Genomic DNA, 13,198 nt, shown 5'->3' on the forward strand with positions numbered 1-13,198 from the left:
CTTGTTCAGGAGGAACATGTCAAGAGGCGAGCCCTGGTAGCTTATTTACATTTTTTACTGGTGGTGACCTGATTAGTGTTAGGGCCCTGACACACCAAGCCATCGGTGGGCCATTGGCCACTGTCGGGGCTGTCTGTGAGCGTCTGTGGCCCAGGTTTTTGTGGTATGTCACACACCATTGACGCTAGTCGGCTCTCGCTGAACCTTGCTGGTGGCTATTTGGCCAAGTGAGCACAATTAATTGGCGAATGGGCCCATCTGGGAGAGAAATATTCACAGTTCAGCTAAGTTTATCAGTGCATAAGAAGAGACACAGTAAAAGAAAGGGAAGGTCCCTTGATCCTGTTGCTGAAGTGTCCATGAGTCCACCAATTTAGTGCGGTTTCTTCTTATTTCTCTTCACTAGTGCTGTTTGCAACTTTTTATCAGACTTAATCGCAATCAAAAGTTGCTATATTATCAAGAGCGGTGTAAAAAAACAAACAAAAAACAAACACCTGCTTCATCTTTCCTGAGGTTTGTATATCTGCAATCCTGAGTCTTCAAATTCCCATTTTGAGTGACTAATACACAGACTACTGCCTCCTGGTGGTGTGGAGCGGTATTCCCTCTCACACAGGCGTAGAGCGTAGGAGCTAACTGGCCAATCGACTTTAGTCTTTGAAGAGTGTTCAAGTGCAGCTTTTTGATGTTGTTTGGTGTGTCTGGGCCCTTGCCATTTTTTACCATGTAGGTAGCTAGTTTGGAGTTTGCTGTCGCGGATAGAGGGAGGGGAAAATAATTAAAACAGTTGGCCAATGGCAGGCTTCAAACCACAGATCACATCCGGTGAGTCAGAGAGCAGCCTGTTTTACTCTGAGTTATTAAACTAGAGGTGTGATATTTCAAAGATTTTTAAGGCATTTAGGAGACAAGAGGGTCTAATATAAGGGTCTACCCAGTTGCATTTTAGGAAACGTAAGATGCAGTGAGGGAATAAAAGTAAGGACATCTTGGTGTCTGCTGCTGTGATTTCAACCATTCTTCCCCAACTCTATGTAAATATGAATCTATCGCTGAAACAACCCTTTGATTTACTGTTTTTTATCTGATATTTAGTAATATTAGTAACCCATCATGTGTAATTTCTGTGTGTAATTGCAGTCAGTTCAGTAAAACCACTTGAATTCACCCAAACAACACCTCATTTTACCTCGTTTTTCATGATTTGTCAAGTATCTTCAGAAGAAGAGGCTTTGAGGTAAAGATGTCAGATTTTATCATCTAGGGTTTGTATTCTTTGGCAGAATAAAACAGAACATTTTAGGGAATCAGGGAACAATATGATGATTCATTCCCTTCTGATGTTACAAAGTTATTATAATATAATGGAGCATGAGGGGCTACGGCCGGTCCCCTTCTCTTTGTTGTATTGGTTTGTGGAATAATTACCCACAAAACTGTTCTCCAAACCTAATCTCAAACAAGCTGAAAATTTCATTGACGTATCCCCACTCTGCTCCTCTGTCACACACACACATACACACACAAAGTTAATTTACCACTGCCTGCCTCTGTACTATCTATCACTCAGAGTCGGCATGTGTGCCGAGGCGTGACAACACTCATTCCGTCTTTCTTTTTTTGACAAAACCCCCAAGAGATTTATTAAAAATACCACAGTGCACAAATCTGTTTTTTTTCTCTTGGCCACACAGCAACAAGCGGATCGAGGTGAAGCGTTCACAACAATTTGTTGCTTGCAGTGATTAGGGCCCAGAGGTGTGGGTGCGTGTGTGTGTGTGATTGGCGACGTGGAGAAGGACTGAGAAAATAGAAGAAAGGGAAAGAGAGAAAAGGCTTTGTTGAGTGAGAGAAGATGTGCATATTTAATATCACAGACAGACAGAAAATCTCTCCCAAGTGTGCATACGTCTCCGTCTGTCCTGCAGTCTGACACAAGAATGAGTGACAAGAATGAGTCTGAGACAAGAATGACTACAAAAGAACTGACAGCAGAGAAGTGGAGGCAGTCAGTGTAATGTCATCTATCAGTTTTATGTAAAACCCCAAAACTAATAAAGGATTTCTCACAGCACATCACATAATCTCACAGACATCAGAATAAAAATCCCTAAAAAACAGTACAGCAGCTGTACAGTACTTTTGGATTTGTCTCCTCAGTTCAGCGGGTGTTAGAGTGAAGATGAAATTATCCACTTAGATAACAGGGGGCAAACTGTGGCCAGAAGGTCACAGGGGGATATTTGTTGATAGTGCTTTTTTGTGTTTGTATTATTACTTCATCAATATTTTAAATATTAAAAATTCTGAGTATGAATTTCTTCTCCAAAACTACACAGTGCCCCTTAAATGTGAAGGGGGTTGTGTTTGACCGCAGGCAAAAAAATGCAGTAAAACAAAATCAACCTCACATTTTTGTTTTATGGATCAATTTATCAGCTACCTTAGTGTAATATTCTGTTAAATTAGCAAAAATATACTATTTCAGTGTATCATAGGATCACAGAAAAGGGTTCAGCATAACCCACAAAAGATTGCTTTAATTTCTTGAAGGTTTGGAGATATGTTGTTGTCAGAGGAACCACAAAGTATATATCTAAGCTTCTGTGTCTTATAATGCTACACCAGCTCTCTCAACCATTAAGTGTGCCTGGGAGGTGATCAGTCTTCTTTCAATCTTGGAAACAAAGAAATATTGCTTTCTTACAGAGTTTCATCATATATTCACTTCATTTTATAGGCTTGTTTTCTCGTTAAATATAAAACATTGCAATCAGTGAATCGGGTTCTATCACAAAAATGTCTGATTCAAATAGACGAATGGCTGTCTGCAGGCAAAACAATACGGTCGGGTTACAAATCAAAGTCGGCACTAGAATATGCTACATTGGCAACTAACATAAAATACCATGTCTAGTAAAACCTGATCTGGAGGAGAAAGTCGAGTGCGGAGACAGACCTTCTGGAGGAACAAACACCCAGAGTCACATTGAATTCTGCTCTGATTCAGAGCTGTTTACTGATGGGAGGAGAAGGGAGAGTTTACTTTTTGAAAAAGATGTTTTTCATCTTCACTCCCGTTTTTCAGCAGTGATCCGCGGAGATGACCCCCATTGTTGGGTGCTTACGTTCTGAAATGTACTTTACTTCATGAACGTAACGTTACAGAGAGGAGAGGGGACGAAGAGAGAACCGGAGTCTCAGTGCTGAATTTAGTGAGAGTTGGCCTGAATTTAAAAACACACTTATTGCATGCCATTGCTCTCTAGCTTACAGCTAATGTACACTAAAGACATCTGGCTGTCTGGGCTAAATAAATGCTTATGTGAGCAACGCAAGGTTAAAACTGGCTCTGCTGGTGGTGAAAACACTATTAAACAACTCAGACACAAATCCTCATGGACATATAAATGTTATGAAGTGTTATTCACATACGTTTCGTTTTCCTTCCTCGTTCTATGCTGAAAATTACAGCAACAGGCGACCAAATGAAACACATTTGACCTTGAGTAAACTTTTGGATTTGTCTGGGTTTGAGCATGATCGGAAACATTTGGGATAATGTAAGTACACAACTCAACAAAATAGAGAACCAAGATGGAGTTCTTTTGAGACATTAAATGCAGAAATCATAGACATTATATCTTTAATCTGAACATCAGGAATTATTGCAGCAAATGCGTTCATGAACGTAAACACCATAAGCTATTTCAGGGTTAGTTTACTCACAAGTTAATTTACAGGGGTCGGACAAAATAATCTAGCACCGCTGTTATAATGTTTAATGGATTGAGGCTGAATCTGTATCATATTTAGGTGTTTCTTTTATTTTGTCCGCCCCTGAAATTCCTGAAAGGAAAACCCCTGGTCTGATGATATATTGTGACTACAGCGAGTGCCTCCACAGCAAGCGCCAATTCTCTTTTGTGTACAGTAGCTTTCTAAAAGGATGCTAAGCTAGTGGAGTTGGCATAGACTCAAATCCTCTGGGACCAAAGATTTAGCCTTCAACAATGTTCCACACAACATTTGGCAAAACAAGAGCCAAGAGCTACGGGGGGGAAGCTGACATCAGCAACATGCGCCATCAGAGATTAGTCACGACAGCCAGCCAGCAGTCCCCTGTCCCTCCGCGTCCCCCCGGCTGGAGAACAGGAAGGGACGTTATGATGGACACCTGTCGCAGCTCATCTCTGTCAGAGGAGTTCATACACCGTAGGCTGTGTGTGTGTGTGTGTGTGTGTGTGTGTCACAGCTATGTTTAAGACAGAGGCCCGCAGGGAGTGAGAAGTAAAATGAGTGCCCAACATGGAACAGCTGCTAAATGGGGCTCTGCAGAGGAGCAGGGAGTACACAGGGCTTAATGGAGCTACAGACTGCTCTGTGGCAACGCTGTCCGTCACTTTCAGTATTAGCTTTCTTTGGGTTCTGGCATATTCCACCAATGTTATACCCTACGTACTTTGGAAAAATTAGTCAGGATAAGAAGTACACAAAGCACTGCTTCCAGGGGGCCTGTCGTTGGAGGTAATTCTGTTGGATTTATCAGAGGATGAAAATGCTCTCCATGGCAACAAACACACAAAAATGTTTATTCAACAACACAAAGTTATTTATTGACGCAAAAATAACCACCAGTTTACATAACCCCGTTAATAATCCCCTGTTCATCTGCTCTTTCTGTCATGCTACTCACTGGTATTTACTTGCTAATTTACAAAAAAAAATAAAAAAATGGCACAATTTGTGAAATGCAAATCTCTCAGACACACAGTGACGTTTTCTGTGGTCTTAGACAGATTTGGATACAAGAGCAGCCAACTGGTGATGGATTTGCTGCTGAGCACCATGACAGTTTAGCTTTACGTATGTGGCACAGTGGCTTCACGAGGACTTAATATAATACATCCATAGCACTCACAGATGTGACAGGGGAATACATTGATCCTGGATTAGAGAGATGAGATTCACTGAGGTGACCAAAGCAGAGAGGAGTGAAGGATGGAGAGGAGGAGGAGGGTGAGGAGAGGGGGAGATGGAGAAAGGGAGGGTAAAAATCTTGCAAGACAGAGTTAAGGGAGAGAGTGAGAGAGAGAAATCTCAATCAAGACAAGAGGAGGAGGGCAAGGAGAGACTGGAGAGGCTAAATTGTGGCAGCCATCTGTCTGTTTTATTCTTCTGGAACAAGAAGATAAAAGTGCTGACAGAGAAGATGGCAGCCAGAAAGGCCTTTATCTCTCCTCCTTTAGCCCTGGAGTGTGCAGAGGTACTGGGGTATAAATTCACTTCGTCTTGCACAGGAATTATTGAATTTAATTGAATATCAATTTGAAAAGGGACAATGTAGTGTCCATTAATTAACGTTCAAACAAATGCAAATGCAGTTAGCTGAAAGGCCAGTTTTCATTGGCAGTCACTTTTACTGATGTTTTAAGGCATCCTAGAAGAGTAATAAAAAAAAAATACTACAGGTGCGACAGTTAAAAACATACTACATTGTGGTAAAAAGCATATCCAATACAGTTAAATGACATGAGCGTGCAATGATTGAGGACTGGCCAAAGACTGTTTGATGAATAGGTTGTGGCTGGGAAGTGCAGAGTAGAGGGATTCTCTGTGGGGTTAACCTTTAACATACATACGTTATTAGTTCATTTGTTAATATAAAAATATTGATTATATCAGCTTTCAGTTTATGCCTGGCAGCTGAAAGTACATATTAGAGTGTAAAATCCCACAAAAAAACATCTTAACACACAGATCATTAGTACCTGACAGTGTAAATGTAGTAAGTGGAGAATATTTTTTCTGTTTGTTTATTATTTGACCTGTTGATTAAGGACAAATAAGATCACGCCATCCTCTGTAAAACACTCCTCGGTCACTCTGACCATGTTCAAATTGCTCAATTGTGAATATTGTGTGTTTTCAGACGTGGCAGCCTCGACAGCAGGTCAACTCAGCAGTGCAGTTGGATGAAACCAGCTCTTCCTTTTAATCAGAAACTGAAGGAAGCATTTCATAGAGAGCTTTTAAAGACTCTAGCCTCTTATAAATGCTGTCTCACGGCTTCAATATGAGTGCAGACGGCTTGTGTTTATTTTTGGCAGCCTGGGTAATGTGCGTCGATCTCTGGTGTGGGGTTTGCAGATGACAGGGATGCCACGGATGCCAATGCCAGATTTACTATTTATATTCAAGTCTTTTATGTATTATTTGAGCAGAAATACAGGCAGCCGGTGTGTGTGTGTGTGTGCGTGTATGTGTGTGTGTGTGGGTTATGCCGCAGGTCAAGAAGAGCAGGAGTGTCTGGGTTTATGAGGATTTGGCAGGACATACCAGTCGGCCCTGGCTGCTTGGGTGAGGCTGGCTCTTGTCCCAAATCTCTCAGAGGGCAGGAGGGTCGAGTTAAAGAGATGGGATGTCACCTCAGTGGGGTGTGGCGGAGGGGTCGTGGTGGCAAAATTCCTTGTTCACATTCCACAGTGCTTTCACATTTAGTTTGGGCTGTCTGGGAGCCTCAGCAGCAGCACCAGTGCCCCTCAATATTTTATGTGTCTTTAAATACAAAATAGATACACAAATCAAAAACAAAAACAGTGAAGCAGATACATAACTTAAACCTGTTAAGCCAGTGATCCAAAGTAAGCTTCCAGATGCTGCTACACTCTTGAGTTTGTGGGCCTATGTGAGGAGACAAATCGTGTCCTCTGGGAATAGATCAGGTCAGCCAAATACAGGCTGAAGTTGACAACGGAGAACACCGCCACCACGACCTTACTGTCCCATGGACAATTTCCTTGAGGGCAGGATGACGGCCTCCAAGGAGAGCCATATTTTGTGTCAAAGCAGAACACCGGCCACACCACCGATGCACTCAAATAGAGCAGAACTTCCAGGAGGGTGCATACCACCACGAAGCGGTCGAAGGACATGCAGCGCACAGCCTTGGTCCGTCCACACACGGTCATTACAACAACCACTACGGTCAGAGCGAAGCAGAAAGCATAGACGACAACGCAATAGATGGTGCCGACGTAACGGTAATATTCGCTTCTGTTGGCCAGAGCTCCAAAGATGATGCAGGCCACAAAGCCCTGAACAACTTTGAGGAGGCCAGAGACGGTGGCCATGTAGCCCACCACAGCCTGGCCGGGCCTGGCTCGGCACAAGGCCACTTCAGCCCCGTAGGCCAGAGTTCCCAAGATGGAGCAGACGGTCACAGCGATGCGGAAATTTCGGACATCGCAGCCGGCGTAGGGGCACTCAGATCGGACAAAGAAGAGAGGGTAGACCACAGATGCTGTCACATACCTGCAGGAGAGGTCAGAAAGCATGAGTGTAGTTATGATGTCATCAAACCAGGAAAAATTATGCTCAGGAGTGTCACAGTGGGGCGATTAGAGGCACTGACTGAAAGACATTTTGAAGTGCTTTGCCAAAATAATCTCAAGGTCCATATACTACTTATGTTAAAGCTTTCAACCTCAATCAGTGGATAACAAATAAACCTGCACTGATTGATTTTTTGGCCACTTGGGGACAGAACAATAAGCTTTAACACCACTAACGTATTATTACTTTATACAGCTGATATATATAGCTGATATCAGTTGTAACAACTGATAAGTTGTTACAGTTGCTTATTTATGTACAGATCCGGCAGGCAAGTAGTAACATTAGCATGCATTTAGAGCCATGTTTGTGTCTATCTGGTGAATCCAATGTTCTCTCTCTTTCAGCTCTGTTTTTGGTCTCCACCAGCTCCGAAAGGACAATATTTTGATCTGTAGCTGCTAAATGCTCCACAATGTTTACTTTAGATACTAGATTTTTTTTCTGTCTGCCAATGGGCAGCTTGTGTTACTTGTAGCATTTTTGCTAAAAACAGCTGCTTTCTGCAGTTGTAAACATAGCAATGAGAGTGGTGAGAGTGAACCAAAATAGTAAAGTCACAGTCTGTAAAAATAGAAAACAATTGCTGAAAGATGCTAAAACAGGAGCTAAGGAGAACTGCAGAGTTAGGTGGTCAATTCATCACTAGAAGCGAACCTGTCACCTTTTTCATTGTTAATGTGCAAATATTCATAACGTAACAGCTTTAAAGGTGCATTATGGAGTACTGGGGAAGACACTTTAACTAGAAGAGAAAGATCCTTTATTTGCCTATACCAACAAAATAAACAGACTCTCTTCATTTTCATGATTGATTAAGCTGAATAAACAAACTGACCTTAGAGGACAACACAATTTCATACTGTTTTACTTTGTTTATATTTGGCGGACCCTGCCACCTTTCTGGCTTCATAACAGTGTTCTGGGGCCTTATTTTCCTCTGAGAACAGCTTGTTTATTCAGTTATGGAAAAAATAAATATATTTTAAGTTTGTATTATTACCTCATTGATAATATAAATATTAAAATTCTGAGTTTGAATTTCCTCTCCAAAAATGATATACTGCCCCTTTAAACTAATTCAGGGCAGAACCAGAGTATAACTTCCTTTTAAAATATTTTGACTTTGCAGTCTCTTTGAATTGTGGATTGGTGGATTTCTTAAAGATGCAGTAATGGATGTGTTAAAGGTTTTAAGATGAAAGTGAAAGTATAGGTACACCCTGTAGCTATACACTTGATGTTCTCTTTACATGATGAAAACAAAACATGTGAAAGCAAAGAAAGTCAGAGTTTTGGTTGAACACCAGCCCCACTAACCCAACAGAGGATCTGAGTTACACCTGAACACGTGACTTACATGAGCGTGGCGAAGGCAGCACATGTGACCGTCAGGTTGTCCCAGGATATGGGCAGGCAGCTGTAGAGACGGGTAGCGTCCAGGAAAAACACCACAACAGTCATGCCGAAGCAGAAGCACCACGCTGCCATACAGAAGACACCATGTGAGCCGCTGAAGCCGGCACTGTGGGCCACCATGGCAATCACTGCACAGCCCATAGCTATCTGGCAGAGGCGGGCAGCACCCAGAGGTGAGCAGAGGGCACCCTTGTTGAGGTATGGACCACCCTGGGAATCCATAACTACAAGATCTTCGAGAGGTAAAGCCTTCAGGAGCTCAAAGAAATACTGGATGTCCAGTAGTTGCACAATAAACGATGGTGTGGAGTCTTTGAGTTTCAGCTCTAACTCAAAGCTAGTCTCCAAAAAAACAAGATCTGAGGAGCGTCCTGGTTCAAAAGATGTGATTGGGACTCCAAACAGGAGTCTTTCTTTTTCAGTGTCTTGACAATGTCTCTCAAAGACAAAACAGTCTCATACAGTTAAAGAAATAACACAGCTTCAATCTTATCCCTGTATGCAGTTATCTTGAAGCAGTCTGTCTGTGCCCTCTTTCACTGTTCGTGTGTTGCTGGAAAGCAAAGTTGTCTTCAAAGTCAGAGCTTCTTCAATGACAAACAATGTTGAAACGTCCAGCGTCCTTGATGAACATGCGTTAGTATATCCAGACGCTCGGGTGTTTTCTGGAGCTATTGTTACCTCGTGTAGGGTGGTAAGGCTCTGGGTTTTGGGAGCATCATGGCAGGGTCGCACTCCCCTCTTTCTGCTGCTTACAGACTTGGTTGGGACTTTCTGAAACTCTATTTCTGTGTTAATGAATCAGAGCATTTCGCAGTCTGAACAAATGACGAATACAGGGGAAGTCTCTTTTTTGAGATCTTCTGGAAGAGCTCAAGCAGGCCAGCCAGGCTCACACACTCACCTTTCTACTGAGACTCATCAATCACAAATATCCAGACTCAGCATCCAAAAAAGCTGGAAAGATGGTTATAAAGTCCTGCCCGTCTGCAAGTTTTTCTCTATTATGAGAACCTGTAGATCCTGTGAGTCCAGTATGTTTATCCAGCAGTCGTCAGTACACGGCAGAACCTGGTCGAGTCCAACCTGCCAGCTGAAATGGTCCCGTCCAGACTCTTGATCCACAATCCCCAGATTGAACCCTCTTGGATCAATAATCCAGATATGTTCGAGTTCGGTTTGTCATCTGTCGCTGTACTCGCTCATAGTGTGAATCCACGTGGCCTCAAATATCGACTGTCATCTTCTTATGTTCTCTGACACACACTCTTCCTCTCACACTTTCTCCTTCCTCACTGTCCCTCGCTGTGCTGCGAGGAGGGGGTGCTGCCGGCCAGTCAGACCAGGGTGGAAGATATTTAGGGTTGGGCCTTCACCACATGGGTGTCAGAGGGATGTGTACTGTACATGTGGTTGGGCGTGGAGTCGGGGCATGCAGACACATTACAGACCCCGTGGAATGGGTGAAATAACTGACCCCATGAGGTCAAAGCATGCACAGATCAGGACCAACACATGATAGTCAGGATTTATTAAATCATGTCATATTAAATCATGCAGTCTGAGCAATGAAAGCACTTTATTAAAAGGTGTTTAGGTCATCATTCCTCTTTTCATCACCACTTTGTGATGCTGAAGCATCAATCCTGTAACCTTCTCATATTACTAACTGGATACCATTTTAGATGATGTACAAATGTAGATGTACGGTGGCCGTGAGGGACAAAACACAACAACATTTCAGAAAACACTGCCATTGTTTGTCATTGTGTTTTGTGAAAACACAAAGTCACTCACAGAACACTGTTTGTGTTTCCTGTAAATGTTGTTGTGCTTTTTAAAATGTTGTTGTGTTTTGTCCCTCAGGGCCACCGTATAATTCCTCCTTTGTAACCAAAAACAGTTCATGCACAAGCAGGCATCTCATCAACTTTTGATTATGTACACATTTTCATGTGATTATATATTTCATAGTTTAAAGTGGCAATCTCGAAGATTTCCGGAAGCAGCAATTGCCGGTGTATTTTTGGACCTCACTGATTCCCAGAGATCCAGTGTCGCCTGTGTGACCTCAGTCAGTTGGCAGTTGGCAGCTTTGCCACGCCTCCATAACAACACTACAAGACAGCGACTTGCACCTCATCGCCCGCTGTTATCTGTCTTTTCTTTGTTTGTTAGGCCATGACCGTTAAGAGTAGTCCTTCTCTGGTTGACCAACCACTGCTGGGTGAACTGTCACTAATTTAACGCCACTTTTGATATTTTCTGGGAAAAGTCTCCACAGACACCCAGTGTACATCTTTGGTATGACAGCAAAAACGAGGGCTTTCATCAGTGGGCCAAAGGCTCAATCACCATTGTGTTACATCATTCAGCGATAGATAGTGACTTAACATTAACATATGAACATATTTATGTACATGAAAACCTTCGAGTTTATTACTTTAAATACAGTATTCAATTAACCATAGCTCTGTTTTGGTCTCCACCACCTCCTGAGATAAATTATTTGTAAAATGCTCCACCATGTTCACCAGCTCTTCTAACTGTGTCTGTCTGCTGGGCAGGTAGCGTACAGTACAGTGAGCTTATCAGAGCTTTGTCACTGAAAACAGCTATAATCTGTAGCATAGAGTTGCCCTCTGCTCATCTCTTTGGACCTCACACTGCCCCTTTAAATACTACCACTACTACTACTACTATTACTACTACTACTACTACTACTACTACTACTATTACTACTACTATTACTACTACTACTACTATTACTACTACTACCAATAAAAATAATAATAGAAGTAATAATAATAATAATAATAATAATAATAATAATATCATCACACATGCCTGTGTCCAATGCAATGAGTTCTATCCTTTTGTCAGAGGGTTGAGCCGTCCTTACAGGAAGCAAGGCCACATGGGACACAGTGCCACAAATTGACTTTTTAACATGTTTAAATTAAAACGTTCTTACTAAGTCAAGCTCACAAAAATATATATATGCATGTGCATGAATATGTAGAGAAATTTTTTTGTTTAAAGATTTATTTTGTTTTTATTTATATAATAACTGTGTTTTGTTTTTTTTGTTGGCTCAGAGCAACATTGGCAGTTAGACCACTTTTCTTCAGGCAATACCATGCTATAGTGTGGACGTGCTTAGATCCATAATGACGACCATACTCAGTGGTTTACTTTAGTATCTACTGACACTGACAGGAAATGGACACAAGAACATCTAATGGGAGACAGGGACATGATCTTGAAGTCAGGGTCACTCCCCCTGACATACTTCATGATTGATATATCATCAGGGATCGCCAAGCTCCCAGAAAGTGTGATGAACTTCACGTGTGTGTAATGTTACAGCAGCAGAGATTACAACACTGAGTCCATGACTGTCCTCCCATCTCATGACCAGCAGCAGCCTGTGTGAGCGCTGCTCTGCACTCCTCAGGTCTCTGTCTCCCCCTGCAGGTGTGTTTACACAAGAGTTCACACTCCTTTATCTAAACATGTACACAACGGCTGCATCCAGAGCAGGTCATAAGAGTGACATGTAGTCATGTGACATGTTCTGTAGTGAAGGTACAAGGGCTGCACTGTATGTATACGTAATATTCAAAGAGAGATTTACATTCATAAATAAATCAAAATGTATTTACAAGAATTAACAGACATAAATATATAGAGAAATCAATAAATACAGTAAATGTGGGACCTGTTCAGGTATCATGTCAGCCATGTTTACCATCTCAATTTAGCCTGTTAGCCTGTTAATATTTGCTGATAAGCAAAAAAACAAGCTGAGGGAAATGTCACTAATTAAGCAGGTCTTCAGTCATCAACCAAATATTAGACATTGTAGTTTAATTTTGGTTGTGCTAAGTGATAATTCAGGGCATCATCAAATGTAGTGCTGTTCATCCTGAGAGGAATATGAGTGTCTGCACCAAATTTCTCTCCGTCCAATAGTTGTTGAGATATTTCAGGAAAGTGTCAGACCGACTGACAGACCAGCATCACCATGTTCAGAGCCAGGCTGTCACCATGGGCTGATATCCACACTAGATGCTGTAAATCTGCAGTTATTACTGAAGTTCTCCATATTACTGTGAAGTCATCACTTGTTGCTTTGCTTTGGCTTGTCTCATGCCAGGGTTACCCTGTCACCTTGACACTCACCCTGATCACTTTATGATGACTTTATCTGACTCTCCACATCACAACAGCCAATCAGGCTGCTGTTCTCTTCACAAGCAGCTACACAGACACATTCTGGAGAACCAGTTACAAACACTTTCATATGAGTGAGGGACTGCTGGCACAGAGACCGGCTGCTACAGTGTGTGTGGCTGTGAATGTGTGTGAGTGTGAATAA

General features: G+C 42.1%; 1 protein-coding gene across 1 annotated transcript; it reads right to left on the bottom strand.

The window, feature by feature from the left end:
• Positions 1-4,251: 4,251 nt before the first annotated feature.
• LOC311270260 (myeloid-associated differentiation marker-like protein 2) lies at positions 4,252-10,109 on the bottom strand. The gene is made up of 2 exons (XM_084375030.1): positions 8,759-10,109; positions 4,252-7,317 (listed from the first exon to the last, which is right to left on the bottom strand). Exons 1-2 carry the CDS (start codon positions 9,037-9,039, stop codon positions 6,666-6,668), a joined length of 933 nt encoding a protein of 310 aa, XP_084231156.1. The 5' UTR covers positions 9,040-10,109; the 3' UTR covers positions 4,252-6,665.
• Positions 10,110-13,198: the final 3,089 nt, after the last annotated feature.

The sequence above is a fragment of the Pagrus pagrus genome (assembly GCF_965226575.1).
Source record: "Pagrus pagrus genome assembly, chromosome: 2".
Classification (NCBI taxonomy): Eukaryota; Metazoa; Chordata; class Actinopteri; order Spariformes; family Sparidae; genus Pagrus; species Pagrus pagrus.